The sequence below is a fragment of the Dendronephthya gigantea genome, unplaced genomic scaffold (genome assembly GCF_004324835.1).
Source record: "Dendronephthya gigantea isolate DGI-Jeju-01 unplaced genomic scaffold, DenGig_1.0 000057F, whole genome shotgun sequence".
In the NCBI taxonomy this organism is placed as follows: domain Eukaryota; kingdom Metazoa; phylum Cnidaria; class Anthozoa; order Malacalcyonacea; family Nephtheidae; genus Dendronephthya; species Dendronephthya gigantea.
In genome coordinates, this window is record NW_021163067.1 from 1103241 (window position 1) to 1123410 (window position 20170).

The 20170-nt window shown below is 38.3% G+C and overlaps 2 protein-coding genes across 2 annotated transcripts; one reads left to right on the top strand and one right to left on the bottom strand.

Annotated features, from left to right (window-relative positions):
* Positions 1-12096: 12096 nt before the first annotated feature.
* On the top strand, positions 12097-12930 carry LOC114529560. Its single transcript, XM_028551372.1, has 3 exons — positions 12097-12231; positions 12333-12503; positions 12724-12930. The coding sequence occupies exons 1-3, from the start codon at positions 12097-12099 to the stop codon at positions 12928-12930; spliced, it is 513 nt and encodes a 170-aa protein (XP_028407173.1).
* Positions 12931-17586: 4656 nt separating this feature from the next.
* Positions 17587-19340, bottom strand: LOC114529561. Its single transcript, XM_028551373.1, has 3 exons — positions 18628-19340; positions 17998-18576; positions 17587-17932 (listed from the first exon to the last, which is right to left on the bottom strand). Exons 1-3 carry the CDS (start codon positions 19338-19340, stop codon positions 17587-17589), a joined length of 1638 nt encoding a protein of 545 aa, XP_028407174.1.
* Positions 19341-20170: the final 830 nt, after the last annotated feature.

The window sequence follows — 20170 nt, forward strand, 5'->3', positions numbered from 1 at the left end:
ATACCTGGAAAATGAAAATTTGATTATCACGAAACCTTCTCACCCACTGCACGCATGAGCTCAATCCGAACGTTGATACAACGCGCTGTTTAAAATGACATGACCATTCATCAAATGGACGTTAGGACTGCATATTTAAATGCGCCAATTGATTGTGAAATTCATATCGAACAACCAGAAGGTTTTGAGAAGCACGACGAAAATGGAGAAAATTTAGTGTGCAAATTAAATAAGTCTTTGAATGGGCTAAAACAAAATGGGAGGAATTGGAACAACATGTTGCATGAATACCTGGAAAATGAGAAATTCGTTCAATCACACGCTGATGCATGTGTATATGTGCGAGAAATCGATGCTAAAAGGTGCATAATAATAATTGTTTGGGTTGATGACATTATAATAGCAACGACTGACCTAGAGTTGTTGACAAGTGTAAAAGAATCACTGAGTAACAGGTTTAAGATGAAAGACCACGGTAAGCTGGCATGGTTCTTAGGGACTCAGTTTAAATGCGACGAAGCATGTATCGAAATGAATCAAACTCAATATATCGAGAAAGTTTTAGTAAAATTTGGGATGGATGAGTGCAAACCCAAACCGACGCCATGTATTTAGGAATCGAAAGCGGTCAACAAATGAAGAGTCGTCCGAGCTAGACGACCCACATGAGTATAGAGCAATCGTAGGCAGCTTGATCTATGTAATGACAGGAACCAGACCTGATTTATGTTTCATTGTGACAAAATTATCACAAAAAATGGCAAAGCCAAGTAGGGAGGAGCTTGTTATGGCTAAACATGTCTTAAGATACTTAAAGGGTACATCTGAACAAGGTTTAGTGTTTCGAAAGTCAGAGAAACCATTAAAGTTGCATGGGTATTGTGATTCGGATTGGGGCGCATCGGTTCAAGATAGACGCAGTATAACAGGTTACAACTTCCAGTTATGTGAGACCGGCCCCCTTATATCTTGGAAGAGTCGTAAGCAACCAACGGTTGCATTGTCTACATGCGAAGCCGAATACATCGCTTTAACAAATGCCGTCCCAGAAGCAAAATTTCTTAGACAATTATGTATAGGAAGGTACGTATGAGTGAGGATAGTGTAGTTCTACAGGTAGACAACCAGGGGGCTATCAACCTAGCTAAGAACCCCATACACCATCAAAGGTCAAAGCATATTGACATCAAATACCACTTCATCCGCTCAGAGATACAGGTAGGTATTATTAGTCTGGTGTACGTTCCAACAGAAGACAACGTAGCTGACGTGTTTACCAAACTAACAAGCAAAGGTAAGTTAAATAGGTTCAAGACCGTCATGTTAGGAAAATAAAATTGATTTTAGTTTAAGAGAACATAAGAGCAAGTGGGAGTGTTAAAGTATGTGCTCATATATCCAATTAAACAAAAATAGACTAGTGATGATTAACGTAATAAAGACTAACCATATAGACTAACCAAAATAAGACCCCAGTAATCGAAAATAGATTCAGATATAAATATATATATATATATATATATATAAATAAGTGTAGAGAAAACTATGTAACCAAAAAGAGATATTCGGACTGAACAGTCACATACCATACCATTAAAGTATATTCATTCTCTTATGAAAACTGTATTCCATTTATAGTAAAATAACTGTGTAAAGATAGATTAATCCAAATTGCTGTAACCATATAAATACGAGTGATTCTGTAACAAATACATTAGATGAAAAAGCTTCCAAACGTTGTATGTTGTGCTTCTGACTCAAGATAGAGAGATGGCAACAGTACGAAACTTAACAGATACATTTATACATTTATAAATGTACACCATTTATAAATGTACACGAAAGTGTAAATGTCTGTGGCCTTCCAGCCCGGCATTATTCAGGGAATTGAGTCATCTGGGGTTGATTTTCATATTTATGTGCCGTTCTACCTAGACCTGTGGCGGTATTTGACATGGGACAGAGGAACAGCCATTGGTAAGGGAGCTTTTCTGCTAGAGAAAAATGAGTTTGACAGATTTGCTCCCTTCTTTCCTACTCATTGGTATTATGTCATAGACCTTCACAGTGAGGGAACTGCAGTTGATTTCCCAATCCGAGTAAGACCATTTCTCAGCAAGTCAAGTACCAAGAATTTCATAGTGGGGGAGGATGAAATTTTACTAATGCTCCAATTATGTACTGTGAGAAACTTAGTATTTATTTTGTTAAAAGGGCATGCAATGTTAATAATATATAATGAACATTTATTTTTCTGTAAAGATAGTTGGGAAATTTAACTTAACTTTCTTGCACGAAATGATGAAATGTCAAATCTTGTGGGTACCGTACGTAAACTGTGCATAGAATTCCAATATGGAGTGCTATAAATTAGGATGCAGCAAAGATAACATCCTTTAAAAGTTGTCTAAGTTTTTCTGCATTCTTAACTCGAGTTTTAACACCCATTTCTTTTAGTTGTGCTTTAACCTCTGCCTCATTCATGTTGTCAACATTCTCATTATCATCATCCAGTGGAGTAACACTAAGTCGTGGTCGTTTTTGCCCCTCTTCTGTTATGCCATTACTCCAGTATGATGCATCCTGTAGCTTGTAACTTCTGGGTTTTCTGTCATAGTCTTGTCATCAAGTCGTTTTACAGCTTGAAGTCCATCTGTACAGGCATCATACTTGTTTTTTGGTGGTAAAGATGCCGAATGACTTCATTAACTTTCTCAACTCCTTGCCCAGTGAAACATTTTACACCACTTGTAGCTAAAAAGAATGGCATATGATAGCACAAAATGTGCATATGGAGTGACATTTGCTTTTTTATAGCCATCTTCAATACCACCAAGGGTTAAAAAAAGCGTTAGCGATTCCGTTGCTTACAAGAAATAGATAACAATTTTCAATGAGAATTTTATTGTTAACCCATTGAGTGGCAGCACTCTCCCCTTCACAAAAAAAATCATCTCGCATTAGACTGAATAAAATAATAAAGTAGGGTGCATCAGGTGCATTGATGCCACTTAAAGGGTTAATTCAACTGACTTCTAACCTTTGAAAAAAAGTGTCCCACTTTTTCCTCAGAAGAGCTCCAAGAGTTTAGAATACCATACACTTCTTGGAAATCCTGAAAATAACAGCCACTGTAACTTAACTGTAATTAACCAGTTCTAAAATTGTATTTTTCACTTTTCTGTAGACATACCATATTTTATTATGTTGCTCTAATTAATCAACTCAACAGAAGAAGCAAATTATAGGGTAATTGCTTCATAGATAGGTAGCCTTTATTCCTTTGATTTGAATATAATATAAGTTTTCGCTTTTGGGTACGTTGTTAGTATTTTTCCTCATAAGGTCCTCATAATCTATAACCTAATCTAATTAGCCTTAGTATAATTACCTTCCAAATTTTAGTTACAGTTTCAAGGTTAGGTGGGGAAACAAATTCTGCAAATGAACCAGGAAGGTTGTGTAATATTCTACCCGATTTAATGTCAGATTGTTTCAAAAACAATGGATTTTTAACACACACGTTTTATTAAAGTAAACTACAAAAATACAGCCATGTTGGAGGCCATGCCACTTCCACTTAACTTCCTTAAACTTCCTTAATCTTCCTTAATAAACACTACCTCTTATAATACTATCTACATAATACTTACCTTCTACATAATACTATCTCTTCCTTTCTCGAAACTTTAACATGTATATAAAACAATTTTAATGTTATATTTGTTGTTCCCCAGTTATTTTCCCAAAACTTATGTACAAGTTCATTTCGGCTTTTCCACAACATAATCTTTAAATTTATTAGGTAGCCTAGTAACACGTTTTGGTCTGACATGCTCTATGGCCGTTTCCAAAGGTTTTCCCCCTAAACTTTCACTCGCTTGCTCACTGTCACTTGGCAAATCCACAGTCAACGGTAAACTCGACTCCTCCGGTAAGATAAATGGTTTCACAAACGAACTATCTCTTCGGTATACTTCTCCATCCTTTGACTTTAGCATCAGCTCCTTTCCTTCTTTTGTTACTACGGTATACGGTTCTTTCTCATAATTAGGAGCTAACTTTACGGTTGTTTTGGTATTCTTTAGCAAAACTTGATCACCTGGCGCAACTGGATTACGAGAAGCTCTGTTCTTTTCGTCAGCATATGCTTTCTGATTCAATTTGTGGCTCCAATCTCTCTCTTTCGTTGCTTGGTTTTGTATGCTGTCTTGACGTCTCAGCTCCGGGAGTTTCGTCTTCAACTCTCTTCCAAACATCAGATATGCTGGCGTAACACCAGTACTGACTTGTGGTGTACTACGATATGCTAAGAGAAATTTTGGTAACTCTTCTTGCCACTTCTTTCCTTCTGCTTCTGCTACTTTTAGGGATTTTAGAAGTGTTCTATTCTGTTGCTCCACTTCTCCATTTGCTTGAGGCCACAGCGCTGGGGATTTCCTATGTTCTATTCCGTTTTCCAGCAGGTATTTTCGAAACTCTTCGGATACAAATTGAGGACCATTGTCCGACTTTAAAGAGTGTGGAAAACCAAACCTTGCAAAGATTTGAGTTAAAGCAGCGATCACCTTTTGAGTTGTTGTTGTGCACATAACAATGACTTCGTAATACCTGCTATAGTAATCAACCACGACTAACAAACTTTCTCCAGATGGCATTGGACCCATTAGATCTATTGCAATGTCTTGCCAGGGTCCCATGGGCGGTTCAGTTCTCATCATTGGCTCCGGAGGGCTGAATTGTCCCACAACTTGGCATCCTTGACAAGCCTTGCACATTTTCTCAGCATCCGCATCCAATTTTGGCCACCATACTTTCGTTCGCAAACGACTTTTTGTTTTTACAATACCCTGGTGCCCCTCGTGAGCCAACTTTAGGACCGTTTTTCGTAAGTTCTGCGGTATCACAATTCTGTCTCCGCGAAGCACGAGTTTCCCAATTACACACAATTCATTCTTTACACAAAGATAACTTGGCATCTTACATTGTGACCAGTCTCCCGTTTGGACATAATGACGTACACTCGACAACTCAGCGTCTTTCTCCGACTCTCTTTCGATTTCTCTCGGTGTCAATGCTACTGGTGTACTTTCTTGCACCACCAGCCTGATCATCTCCTCTGTTTCCCTACTGACATCCTTTGGTTTGGGTTGGTTCAGCCTGGACAAAGCGTCTGCGATATTGGAACTCCCTGGACGGTAGACTACTTTGTAGTTATGGCACTGCAATCGGAGGACCCAGCGCTCAATCCTTGCTGATGGCTTCGACGATTTTCCGAAAATGCATTGCAGTGGTTTGTGGTCTGTTTCCAATTCAAACTCTCGCCCATAAACATAAAGGTTAAATCTTTCGCAGGCCCAAACAAGAGCCAGCGCCTCTTTCTCCGTCTGGGCATAGCGTCGCTCGACCTCAGTTAAATTCCTCGAAGCGTAAGAAACTACTCTCCACTCTTCTCCATGAAGTTGTAGTAAGACTGCACCCAAACCGTCGGGACCTGCATCAGCTACAATTCTGGTCTTGTACTCATTCTGAAAATAAGCGAGTGCTTTACTTGTTGACATAAGTTGCTTCAGCTTCTCAAACGCTTTTTGTTGTTCACTACCCCAGACGAAAACTGTCCCTTTCTCAACAGTTTACGTAATGGTTCCGCTTCTTGGAGAAATTCGGTATGAATTTGGCTGAATACTGTACAAGCTGAACAAATGATCGAACTTCTGAGATGTTCTTTGGTGGTCTGGCATTCACAACTGCTGCAATCTTTTCCTCACTAGGTGCGACTCCCTTGTTACTTAGTTCGTGTCCAAAAAAGGTTAACTTATGAAGTCTAAATTGGCACTTCACTTCATTCAAGGTCATGCCACTATCCCTCAACCGTTGTAGAACTTCTCGCAGATTACTATCATGCTCTTTCAAATCACCTCCATACACAATCAAGTCATCAGCAATGTTAGCTACTCCCTTACACCCACGTATGACGTCCGATATAATCTTCTGGTACTTCTCAGGAGCGGATGTTATGCCAAACATAAGTCTTTTGTACCGGTACAACCCCCGATGAGTTACAAAGGTTGTGATATCACGCGATTGTTCCTCCAGCTCAAATTTGGTGAAACCCCCATCTCAAATCGAGCTTGCTAAAACGGTTGCACCGTTGAGATCGTACAAGATTTCTTCAATTGTAGGAATAGGGTGTCTTTCCCGTACTATTGCTTCGTTTGCTTTGCGCATATCAATGCACACCCGCACGTCACCATCTGGTTTTGGTACCACCACAAGAGGTGAGACCCACTCTGTCGGGCTGTTCGGTACTTCCTCGATAATATCTTTTGCCAGTAGATCATCCAATTTCTGGTCCACTTTGTCTCGTAAACCAAATGGAAGTCTGCGAACCCCTTGTGCAACTGGCTTCACCTCCTTGTTGATGTGCAATTTTAACTGATAATCCTTCAGTTTTCCCACTCCTTCAAATACATCTGAATACTCTTTACGGATATCTTTATCACTCCCTTCTATTGCAATCGAACAAACTTGCGCTCCATATAAAGGACCCACATGCAACACTTTAAGCTTTTCTGCTGTACACTTCCCAAGTAAAGGTTTCCCCGCACCTTTATCACCGTGAATTCATCTGTGCATTTTACCGCTAGCTTCACATACAATTTCAGATACAAATGTCCCAGCAACTTCAATGGGGTCTTTCTGACCATAGGCGAATAACTTCTTCTCCGATTTTGTTGACTGACACTCAATGTTATTTTCCTTCAGTTTACTCCATGTTCCATAATCAATCCAATTACATGATGCCCCCGAGTCAATTAGTACACCGTCCAATTGAACTCCACCAATCAACACCTGCTTGGCCTTTTTCAACGACGAATGCATAATCCTCCCTGGCTCTTGGTTTTTCCTCTTCATCAACACGATACACTTTCTTCTTTCCGGCTTCATTTCCTTTCTTATGCCATCCTTTTGGATTTTTAGTGTCCCGCTTTCTGCAGCATGCAGCAAAATGCCCAGTAACACCACATTGATCCCTAGCGGGGCAAGTTTTATCCCTAGCGAAATGACTGGTGTGGTTACAGTTGAAACATCTTTGCTCAGTCCCAGTTCCCTTGCGTTGACCACTAACGTTGTTTCCATCTTTGTTTCCCTTCTTGCCTTTCTTAAAACCACGTCCCACTGAGTTTACCTGCCCCTCCCCTGGTTTGTGTTGCGAACCAGGCTGTTCCAAGGATTTCATCTGAATTTCTACTGCTTCAAATGCTCTTGCAATCTCCTGCAAATCCTTCAAACTTGCGTTAGCTCTCTCATCTTTGCTTACTCTGTTACATATTTTTTGTGCCATGTCACAAGAAATATTCCTCCCTTTACTGCCATGCCAGTTTACAGATCGTCCCCATGTGAGCCTATGTGCCATTTCCTCCGATGCGTTAGCTTCAATTTGGGCAACTTGTGAACATGTCTAGTACATAGTTATGGGAATTTGCTGATTTGAAATATAATAGTAATAGCTTTTCGTTGATGTTATTCCTCAAACCATCTCCTTCATTGCATTATCGATAAGTTGCATCAAGAAGACAGCTAACTGTATTATTTTTAAACCATAAAACCTGCCAACATAAGATAAAACTTTGTTGGTTTAAGTACTTACATTAGTTAAAAATACCATTAAATATGAATAGTACAATTGTGATTATATAAACATCAATGCGAGCATGGTGCACAATTGTGCATTAATTTAATTAATTTTGTTATTAAACTTTACTGGTGAATTAGTGGATGACATTATGATGGCAGAGTACCATAAAAAACATCTGAGATTTTTATTGTAGCAAACAAAGTTATATATACCAGATTCTATCTGGCTCAGTATCTTGAAAATGTTTATCATCACCAAATGCAAGCCTTTCAACATCAGTATGATTAGGTTTTTCTTTCTCAGGGTCTGGGATAACAAACTCATTAACAAATGCACTGATGACTCTGTCAAATGATTCCATCTTTTTTTCTCTCTCCATATGCATGATTTTATGTGGTGGTATGTGTTTTGCTGGAGGACCATTCACATCTTTCAGTCCTTAAAACTCCATTGCAGCTTCCAGAATGTATGCTTTCCCAAAACTCAATAAGAACTGCTCTGTAACCTCATATGAATTTGTAACCTTTTGAGGTGTCACATTTAATCGATCATATTTCTCTCTGAAGTATTTCAAGGTACCAATTTCTCTTACAGAACCAGAGTTGTGAAGGAGTTTGTAGACAAACTAAAAAACACAAAATTATATTGAACATACATGTACAGTGCATTATATAGTTTAATATTTCATCTGTGTTTGAAACCCTATAGAATAAAACATTCAGGGCATGGTGAAGTTATTTCTGTAATTATTAAACAGGTCAGCCTATTGGGTGCAAGGTATCCTGTGAAACAGTTGCTTTATTGATAAAAGCAATTTTATCGATTATCAATGTTAATCAATTTTAAAAGAGATTACTGCAAAACTTGAATGTATATGAATAGGTACACCCCAATTATCAAGTTAGCTATGGGCTATGTCAATGATTTTTCACCAACTATATATAATTACTTGACTTTCTACTTTTATATACCTGCAGGTAGGATATTTTGGTGTGAAATAACTCAAGAGACAAATGGACTGCAGTGATCCAGTCGTGCCTTTGCTGTATGTGATCCTGCCTGCAAGTCTTTTGCACCAGCAAATCTCACGCGGGCCATTTGATCTCCTCCAAATGGAACTGATCATGACAACTTTCATGTGGTCATTTTCATCTAATTTATTGAAGTGTGGCCCTGGTTGATCTGGTCTGGATGACTGCCCTTTAATTGATGCCAAATTCTGTTTTGCTTGTTTGGTTGGCTCTTGAATGACTCCAGCTTTAGTATAGATGTCCTCCAGCTCATTCTCGTAATAATCCAGGACTCAACGACCTCACTGTACCTCTTTTCATTTTTTAACTGCATGGGAAGAGGAACAATAATGGACTCTGTAGACATCTCTTTTTGGAATTTATGTGATACATGATCAGGTATTACACTGTTCAAAAATGACAAACTTTCAACTCAAGAGGTGAGCACTCTTCCAACCAAAATTTTGAAATCTTCATTTAACTTAATTTCTTCATCATAATTTAGTAGAAAAACTGAATTTGGCAGTTTTTTGATATCTCTACGATACTCTTTCCACAATCAGGTTAGACGCAAAGTAATAAAGATCTTGGTTTTGATTGGACGACTGCATATCATGAACGTGAATTTTCATGTCCCAATTATCTCCAGTTCCTTGCAACCTCTTACCATCCTTAATAACTTCCATGATGCTGTCCGAAAAGTGTTTGGCGATTATTGTCTTGCTTTGATTTGATATTAATGCTCGCAAAATACTCAATCATTCTATCTCTGGGTTCCGGAAAGGACACTCAACGACATCAGTGTTACTTCGCATTAGAGATGACATCATCAATGCCATGAAAAAGGGAGAAATCACCTTAATAGCTTTTCAGAATTTCTCCAAAGCCTTCGACACAGTTAATTATTCCATGATGTTGAAGAAACTTCATGCGATTGGCTTTTCGCGGGACATGCTTACATTGGTTACAAATTATCTTAGCAACAGACAACAATTCGTGCAAGTGAATGACAAGCAGTCAAATAAATTAGCAACACAATTTGGTGTCCCACAAGCGTCCATTCTAGGTCCCATACTTTTTAACCTCTATGTTAATGACCTGCGAAGGATTGCAAATGTTTGTGCTTCCAATATGCGGACGATACTACATTTTATGATCATTGTGTTCCCAACGATTTGCTAGCCTGTGCTGGAAAGATGAACAACACCATGTTGTAGAGAAGTGGGGAAGTAATTGTAATCTACTTCTAAACAGTGCTAAGACTAAGCTAATGATAATTTCCACACAGTCCTTATCCCGAGTCCACGATTTAGTTTCTTTTGCTCCAGCCGTGACTATCACAGGCAAACAAGTCGAGAAGGTGCCTAATTTTAAGCGCCTAGGATCCCACATTAATGAAACCTAAAATGGAACGAGCATGTAAAATAAACTGTACCATCTTGCTATGGAGTGTTATCGACCCTGAGGAAATTGAAAAACCTTGCACCCTTTTATGTGAAAAAACCAATAGTAGAAAGTCTCGTCTTATCTAAGATTGACTATAACGATTTGTCCATTACCCACTACCAGCTTATCTTAGTCAGAAACTACAGCGTGTCCAGAATGCCATGGCAAGTTTTGTCTATAATAGATATTGCATGATCATATCAATGCATGTTAATTTGCGCTATATAAGTAGTAAATGATTAATTATATTGTAGGGAACTGGACGTTTTGTTACTTGGTTGGCTTCCTTTAATTGAACGAGCACAATACCACCTCCTTCGACTTACACATAAAGCCATTTGGGATCCCAACTGGCCTGAGTATTCCAATTTACGTATACGCAATACAAGCAGAGACTTACGATCAAGCTCTTTCATGACGTTGGAAACTCCTTTGGAAACTGGAACATTTCAAGACAGTTGTGCCAAGCTATTTAATAAACTAGACCCACACTGAAGGAATGAGAATAACATTAGGATTTTTATGCGAAATGTCAAAACAATGCTGTTTGCCACAGCTAAGGAGAGACTAGCGTCTAACTAATACCTTCTCTTACCAATTAATTTAATGTATTATAATTTCTTTTAACTTTTATTTTTTATCATTGAAGATGTAGAGCTACTTTGTAGATATGCTTCATTAAACCGTTATTATTATTATGTGATAAAGAGAAAACACTGAAAATTCTGAATACAGGTAAGAAGGTCTGTATCTATAGGCCGACGCACACTAGAGCTATGTGCTTAGCAAAAAGTCATTCGTGGCCATTGGCCTAAGCCAGTTGCTCTTGTGTGCGGGTGACTTTTCCGGCGACTTTTGGCACGAGTGAGGAAAGTCACCGGAAAAGTTGCCCGCACACGAGAGCAACTGGCTTACGCCAATGGCCACGAATGACTTTTTGCTAAGCACATAGCTCTAGTGTGCGCCGGCCTTATGGTGTCGGTTATAATTATAATTACTGTATATGCATATTTTATATAGTATACCTCTGTTTTCACATCATTCACGTCTACAGTGTTCAGTCTTTGAACCAAACCTAGCTCTTGATTCCTTGTCTGCATCAAAATGGAGTAACAAACACTAATTCTTGGAAAAAACTCACTTAATTCATCCTTAGATACATTCATGACTGTGAGGAGCAACTCAAGTAAAAATGGGCAACGACTAGACATCTCCGATGCAATTTTTGGGCATGTGCGTCAGGTGTTAGCAATATGTTAAAGATGAAAAAATTGGTAGGGTTTGACCAGTCTGGTCGAATAATTATGACTAAAACAACATGCAACTACCAACCACATTGCATGTGATGATGCAAAAAAATGCTGCGACCGTTTGACCAAGCCTTCTCATGCAGAGAATTGAGAAATAGCAACAAAATATACGATGGTTAAACTGTTTTGACAAGTTCCGAATATTATTCCTACAGTACTGCCAAGAAATAACTTATCAAAATCCGTGTACAAGACGCAGGTAATTTGCGTCTGCTCTGCGTCCACAAATGCCCGCGGGTGTGTCCAGCCCGCGTCTGTGGGCACTTGGACGCAATTAGAATAATTTATTTTCGGAAATCGTTTGATTTTACTGTGGGCGTCGAAAGAAACATTTCACCTACAAATGCGTTATTATCGCAATCTCCAACTTTCAGCAGTTCCTTGAGAATTATTTTTGTAAGAATAGCGATGGTAAAGCTTTCCCAATATGCAAGGAATCGAGTAGTTACATTAAGTAAGGCCAATATTTCAATTGTGAATATTGTAAACATCCTGGAAGAAGAGGGCGGAATTAAAACATCCTGGACAAGCGTTCCTTCGCTTGCGCGAAGAACGAAATGTAATTGCTTCGACTTCAACAATACGAAGTGTAAGAAGAAAAAAGCTCAATTGGAAACACGAAAGAACTCGCTACTGCCAGCTAATTTGTGACAGAAATAAAAGAAAACGCTTAGTATTTTGTCTAAAAGCGATGAAAGAGAAAGATAGCTTTGAGAATGTTATCTTTACAGATGAAACCAGCGTAGAAATACTACAGTATACCAGGTACTGTTCGAAGAAAGGCAGTTTACCAAAACGTAAAGGAAAGCCAAAACATCCACTTAAGGTACTTTATTCACATAATTCTACCTGGTAGTAACAAAATGAAAATTGGATCAAAAACGTATATGAATGTATCAAATTTTGATTATGTTTCACTATTTTTAGGTTCATGTATGGGCTGGAATATCATACAGAGGTGCTACCAATGTGTGTATCTTTACTGGGTACATGGAAAGCATTGGATATCAAACCATATCGAAAAGGAACTTACTTCCTTTCATAGCAAGTACCCAGAAGGTCATCGTTTCTGGCAAGACAACGATCCCAAACATACCAGTAATTCTACCAAACAGTGGATGAAAGTTAATGGGATAAATCATTGTTCAACTCCCCCAGAATCACCGGTAAATACCTATATATTAGTATATTTCTTTTACAATGCATCAAGGCTCAATCAGTTAAATTGTATGTAACTTCCATCCTCTTTGAGGTGCAATAATTTGAAGTAATCTAATAGTGCTGGGAAATTAATATAAAAAATTGAATATTAATTTAGGACTTAAATCCAACCGAAAATTTGTGGGCAAACTTGAAACACTATCTTCGAAAGATTACAAAGCCAACAAACAATGAAGAATTGGTAAAAGGAATCCAAGAATATTGGAAAACAGTAACCCCTGAAATGTGCAGGCGATATGTGGACCATGTGAGGAAGGTTGTACCAGATGTTGTAGCATGTGGTGGTGGGCCTACTGGGTACTGATACACATAAACTATGGAGTTGAAGGATATTGAAAATACTGTAGCTTGAATGTAAATATAACAATAAGTCTTGATTCAATTAGTTAATATTATATTAAACCTCGAAAGTATTTGTATTCATTAATATATTATAGTGTGGATGTAGTGTTTGTATTTATAATATAACATTTATAATACGCGCGTGCTGATTGGTCGAGAAGCGTGTTTCTATAGCTGTATAGAAACACGGGAATTCTCCCGCCAAACTTGTCAAGCGAAGTAATGTAATGAGAATTTTTAATTGAATCGAATTATAATATTTGTACAAAATCTTTTTGAGTTATATTATAAAAGAAATAGAAAACGTTTTTCCTGTGTTTCTATACAGTTATAGAAACACTTGTGGGAGTTTGGGAGAACTCGAAATAACGTGGAAAAACTCGCCCTACGGGCTCGTTTTCCCACTGATTATTTCTCATTCTCCCAAACTCCAACGCGTGTTTCTATAACTGTATAGAAACACGGAAAATGTTTTCTATTTCTTAAATATTATAAATTTTCTGTACAGTGTGATATTTTTAAATATAAATTATGAATTGTTGTACCCACAGCTTGATTGTTGCTTCCATATTGTGCATCAGTGAAATACAACATATGTAGGCTGTCAAAAAGGACCATTCTGTATATTTAAAAAATAAGCAATTGAGTTTACATTATAAGAGGGTACTGTAATGCATAAATGAATGCCTGTTTACATTTTGAACATTTACTGGCAATTTGTGAAATAATGCACAAAAGTCAGGCCAAATTATTTGAGGTTGCATCTCATTAGCCAGGTATGAATTTCAACATAAGTCAGTACATGATTTTTTTAGTGAAGTGCATTTTAGTGAAGTGTATAGTGTCAATTTTTTGTTTATCGCTACAGATTTTTACCCATATTTGAAGGTATTTGATTTTCAACAAGCTGTGTAAAATTTTAGGTAGCTTTCAGGGAGTGATCCATAGACTATTGAATGACCATCAATTGATTACTTAATAACACTTCTGACTTCAGCAATCATAAATTTTATTTTATACCAGTATATAAATTTAAAAAATCTAATACTACATAACAATACAATGCAAATACTATTAAATCTAATGCTAAATTTTACAATGAATATTTCATTTTTTCGCAGTGCTGTATCAATTGCCTTGCGGCATGCACCCCATGCTACATATTTGTCAGTTACTCTATATTTTCGAAAGGTTTGTTCTCGAACAATGTCCATTCGGGGATCAGAACCAATTCCTTGTTTACCTTTCACACCAGCACAATTTTTTTTAATTAATTCTTCTCGTCTGAACAGTTCGAAAACCAGGTTTTTTGCATATTTGGCCATGGAGGAACTTTTTCTGAAGATATCTTCATACAGCTGTATTTGTGCAGGGCTAGAGCATTCTGTTGTTGATTTTGGTGTTGTATGTCCTGTTGTGGGACTTGATATGGCAGAATGAGGTGTCATGGCATTAGCTGTTGCTGTCAAACTTGTATTACATTCACTTTCTTCACTGTTGTGATCAGCTGAATCTAAAACAAAGCCACAATCAAAGTTGCTAACATCAATGACTGGGTTGTTGAATGTTCCTGTTTCTGTTATAATTTTGCTGAGCATTCTCTTTATTTCTTCTTGATTTTCTAGCACTTTTTTCTGGCAGTCACATGGCACCATTGGACTTTTTTTCTTCAGATAAGGCTGTCTGTGTTGCAATATCTTTCAGGGTTGTATTTTTTAGGTTGGCGATAGGTTGTACTGTTTGTGTGGCAACATCAATTGGTTCCATTTTCTCACAAAGTTCCAGTAGCTTTTGAACCCGAATCTGCTCTTCGCTGGAAAGGAAGTCCAATGAGCGTAGTTTTCTTTTATTTTCTTCACTTGGGGATTGATTGGCAACAGCATCAGGATCAGCAGCACAACTCTCTGCCTCAATAGTTATTATCTGAAAAATAACAGCAACAGGAAAATTTGAGAATGTTTGCTACGATTTGAGGCGCCTAATTTAAGGCAGTTGTTATACCACTAAAAAACAGTACCTCTTTGCCTTTTTTGGTTTTTTCTTTTGCGCCGTGGTCTTCTTCTTTTCTGCATCAAATTTCTGCCTCTTTGCCGCTGGTGGAACATTTTCTTTGTCAGCCAGAACGTTTGGCTCGGGCTTGGCACTTCGTACGATCTCTCGCATGATGTCCACTTTTAGCTCTCGGCGTCATTAAGAACAGTAGGATCATCTGGATGGAGCAAAATAATTTCTAATCATGAGACATGATTCGAATGGTTACCTAATGTTTTTATTTTAAATAATTATTGAACTCACCGTGAAGTTTTAGTATTTGTGCTCTACTTTAGCACTTTCCCATAAGTTTTGGTTTGAACCAAGAATTCTCTTGACCTTTATTCATCAAAATAAACCAACATACGTTTTGGTTGACGAGTCAGCGATCGGTAGCTCATTTTGCTCCTTTATTTCTATGATGTCTTTCAACGGAATGCTGTTGGCTGTGTGCTTAAACGTGTTCAAATCTCGAATGTGTCAATAGTGATTGTTGTGATTGTTATTTTGTAATATGCAATGCGCAACAGACTTCGCGCGTGGTATTTACATGTAGGTGTGACTGAAAGCGGATTAAGAAAAGTAATTTATCCACAGATTTATCACAATTAGTCAAGTAATTATCAATTGATAAGAAATACCTTTAAATAAACTAAATAGTAGCCCGACTAATGCGGCTATTTATAGTGTAATGACTCATACAGTGTATGACTCATGGTTTCACACACTAGAAGCAAGACTAAATTGACAATACGCACCAATTCTACTTTAGCAGTTCAGGCCATACTAGCAAAATTACTAGCTATATTTCTGTGATCATAGTAGGAATTTTATATTAAGTGATCGATTTTACTAACAGTGGTAACAAAACCATTCAAGTGTAACTTTTATCACACTTCATTCACACTTATTGTAAACTATGGCATCCATGCCTATTTATATAATAATTTGGTTGTAAACAATCAACGCATGCAGCAATACCATCGCTACTGTAGTCAATTGAATAATAGTTGTTATTCACAAACTTGACAGCTGTGTTTACTTGACAGGTAATAGGTTAATTTGGAAGACGTCGAAAAAATTGTTTACAAACAAACTTTCGAAACTACGCTTAACTGGAAATCGCAGTAATACGGTCATTTATGCGAGCGAAAATAACTAACCACATTACAATTTGTAATGTCATTCGGAATGTGGTTCTTTTCGGTTTAATAAAACTTGTTTTTGGGTTCAATCTTTATTGGCGTTTCGATTACTAGTATTCTAGTAATGCAGAACTACGACTCTACGAGTATAAATTCGTCCTAAGCGGACGCAGGACGCGGGCAAAATGGACGCAAGACGCGGGCAAAGTGGACGCAAGACGCAGGCAGGGTGGACGCAGGACGCGGGCAGAGTGGACGCAAGACGCGGGGTTAAGTTATTTCTTGGGAGTACTGTAGTTTTTAGATATCTGCTATAGATTGTCGACCAAGAGGTGTATAGGATGGCAAATCTATCAGGCCAAAGTGTTAAAGGTTTCAGTGTCTATTCTATGTTATAATACGACAAACTTTTTTCCCGTCACGACTCTTTCTCAATTGAGATTCCTCAATAAACACTGTATATTATCAGTAATAAATATAGATATACTTCCACGTTAGGGATGGAATCAACAACATTCATTGCCGCCTGATTTGCTTCACCTATAGGTTCTTCGCATGTATTGACTCTCTTCTCTGTTGGTGATACGGACTTATCTGGAGAAAATGTTAAACATCTTTTTGATGATCCCTTTTCTTGAATGCTTTGAAGCGTAGCAATGACAGATGTTTTAAAATCAGCTGTTTTAGTGAGCTTCCCCTCACATGATTGGCAAACTTTCAAAAATTGTGCGTTGCTATCGGATTCTTCCAATACAAAATTTGTTAGCAGATATGTTAGTTCAAATAACTTCTTTTTCTTACCAACAGTGCTGAAAATCTTCTTAAACCTACCGGGCGATTTATCTTCGCCACAAGCAAACAAAAATCGACATTCTTCCATTTATAATACTGTTTTTGTGGAGTAAGTTCTGAAGTGGACATATCGCAGTTTAAATATATATAATTCTGAGATGCAAGAGAGCTTTGGATATAATTAATAGCTGTAATGTTTTTAAATAGGTATGACTGCACTCACTGTCTAAAATAAAACATCAGCATGTGCCTTTCAACTATGGTTTATGCTGTGAGAAAAGCAAATATATATATTATGTATTATGTTTTCATTGAGCCGATTTCTTAATGCCATAAACTACGCTTTAAGCGTAACAAATTATAGCAATTTATTTTCTAAAGTTAAACAGTACCAAATGTTAGTATAATAAATCGTATCGTTTCGCAGTAAAATATATAATTTTTCCCTTTTATTTAAACAAACTATTTCTTTCTCACATGTTTCGAACCTTACACACAAAAAAACGTAATATTTTATCCCCACTGATCCTTATTGTCCCCAAACTAATGTTCGCAGTAAAATGTCTCACGCATTGTTCACGTGGCATAAATATAAACTATTCTTAACACTCCCCTAGTTTGAGTCTCAGCTCGGAGATCAAACTACACTCTTAATAGTTCTTTCTTCGCTGTAGTTCCCCTGCCACAGCCGCTGCTCGACGTAATTGCGAACTTGCTTCGACAACAACTGTGTCCTTTCGATAATCTTGCACATTTGCTTGCATTTTTAGGGGGATTAGATGCTGTACCACTCTCCGTAATCGTGAGGGTTTACCCTGATTGTTGATGGTAACGACCATAGCCGCTCTGACCTTTCCATCTCGACTGACAATAAGCTCTTCGATTTTTGCCAATTGCCAAAAATTTCGCGCTGTCGAATCTGACTTGAGTAGTACAATATCCCCTTCCTTGATCTCAGGATTAGTCGAATCGATCGGATTCCGATCATCAAAAACACTTTTTCGATATCAGCCATAAGCGCAACGTGATGAGATCTAAATTTAACTAATACGTCGAATAACTTTGGAATGAAATTGTAGTGTAATGCTTTCAATCGGTGAAAGCATAGATCATAATGTCTTCCAGGACGATCTTCTCCCCAAGGCAAACCGACTTCGTACTGTGTTCCATTGTACTTCACATCCGTCATAAAAAGCTTCGATTCACCCTCATCTTGTACTTCGTGAATCCCGATTGTTTCAGTGTCCCAAAACTTCCTTAAGGTGGTTGTCAACTCATCATCCTTACAACTGTCTTGAATCACTTCCGACTTTGATGAAACAATCAAATTCGAGTGGGTGGCACTGATGCCTACAGTGCTGTCTACCGGACCAGATAGCAACCAACCCAATTTGCTAGTAACGGCTGCCGGACCACAACCATCAGATCCTTGAACTACTTCCCCAGTCACAACCGACCAATAATAGTCTGATCCAATCAATATGTCAATTGAGCCTCTTGGATCCTCCCAATCATCGGCTAGTTCCAAGCCTGCTAAATGTGGTAGGTCAACATCAATCTTTGATGGCAAAGGTGAACATATAACGGGATAACTTAAAGCATCAATACTAATCGACTCATCAGCACCAGGTTTCTTCAACCTTAAATTAACAATGTCACAGTCCTGTGACTTGTACTTCGTTTCTCAGAACGTGTTGAGCTTTAGTTTCTCTTTCTCAGTGGCCTTAAGACCCAATCGCGATCGCACATTGTCTGTCACATAACTTCTCTGGCTACCATTATCAAAGAGCACTCGAACAGAGGTAGACTGATTAGTTTTCTCATTAAAAGCAACTGCTCGGGCAGTTTGCAAAAGGACTGTTCGCCTGTTTGTACATTTATGTGTTGTGCTTGTTGTTGTTACATTGACAAGCCCTGCAGCCCCATTGTTCGAATCATTGTCCTGCTTGACCCTTTCCTCGGATTTTGCACCAGGACTGTGCACCCTTTCACATATTGATTGATGGTGTTTATTGTTACAATGTCTACAGTTCCTTGGTGAGTTACAGTTTCTCGACATGTGATTTGTTTTCAGACAAACAAAACACCTACCTGACTTTCTCAAAATATCCTTTCGTTCTTTAGCATTAACAACGCTCTCGCACGACGCTGAGTAGTGCTCCCCGTTACAATAAACACAACGAATCTTACTTTCGTTAGCTACTAACGAATTTGTTGTACCTGGAGGTTTTGGAGCCCTGTGGCTGTGAACGCCCGAATTGTCCTTGTGGATCTTACTCGCATCGCTTGCCTCCCTCGCTTCGACCTCGATTCGAATTGTTTTCAACAGTTCTTCGATTTGCCACACCTCTCCAGTTGCCTTCCTTGCAATTTGCAACTTTATATCACTAGGCAGTTCATCCATAATAATTGGAATAAGAAGGCTTCCATACCTGGTCGGCAGAAACACCCAAAGACCCTAGGCCCCGTACATGTATGCTGATCTTGTCGTAAACATAACGCAGTGATGATGCCCGATCACTGGTGCAACTAGGTATTTTCAACAATTCGTCCATGTGAGACGTGATAATTCGCTGCGTTTTTCCGAACCGCTCATGTAAAATATCAACAGCTGATTTGTAATTGTCCGATGTTAGTGTCAAACCCTGAATTGCTCGAGCTGCTGACCCTTCCAGTAGAGAATGTAAATAATTGAACTTATCTACCTCCGATAATTGCAGGTTTTCATGAACTGCAACCTTGAATGAGTCCCAAAACCCTGTTTATTCTGTAACGTTACCCTTAAATCTTGACAGTACTAATTTCGGTAGTTTCGGTCGAATCTGTGCCAACGTAGAAGGAGAATTGAGCTGCGCCGGTGACGTTCCCATGACAACCATATTTGTAGTCGAGTTCAAACCATTGTTGGATGCCTGTAAATCATTCGAGTTTTCTCCGATTTCTTGAATGTTGTTACCCGTATTCTCGTTTGTATTACTTGTATTCGCCACGGTTGGCGAATTTACCGTCAAAGTTGGCTCAGGACATGCCGGTTTCTTCCTAATTCCGTCCCTTATGTGTCCTTAAACGTCTAGCGTGCTTGATATCACGTCCTCAGCCTCGTCTATTTCCGGTTCAATATCAGTAACGTTGCATAAAGTTAATACTTGTGAGTCCAATTCCTTGATTAATCGTAGTTTATCTTCCAATATTCCACTAATCGTTTTCAATCTACCCTCGTCTACATCGCTTCCA

Bases quoted from the DNA above. Each gene is read 5' to 3' on its own strand.
- LOC114529560 (XM_028551372.1), top strand. From the start codon at position 12,097: ATGAAAGAGAAAGATAGCTTTGAGAATGTTATCTTTACAGATGAAACC. The intron at 12,232-12,332 runs GTACTTTATTCA...CACTATTTTTAG, and splicing joins AGCCAAAACATCCACTTAAG to GTTCATGTATGGGCTGGAAT. The intron at 12,504-12,723 runs GTAATTCTACCA...ATATTAATTTAG, and splicing joins CAACGATCCCAAACATACCA to GACTTAAATCCAACCGAAAA.
- LOC114529561 (XM_028551373.1), bottom strand. From the start codon at position 19,340: ATGGATGAACTGCCTAGTGATATAAAGTTGCAAATTGCAAGGAAGGCA. The intron at 18,577-18,627 runs GTTCTGAGAAAC...TGTTAATTTAAG, and splicing joins GAGAAACTAAAGCTCAACAC to GTTGAAGAAACCTGGTGCTG. The intron at 17,933-17,997 runs GTTATTCGACGT...ATATCGAAAAAG, and splicing joins CACTACAATTTCATTCCAAA to TGTTTTTGATGATCGGAATC.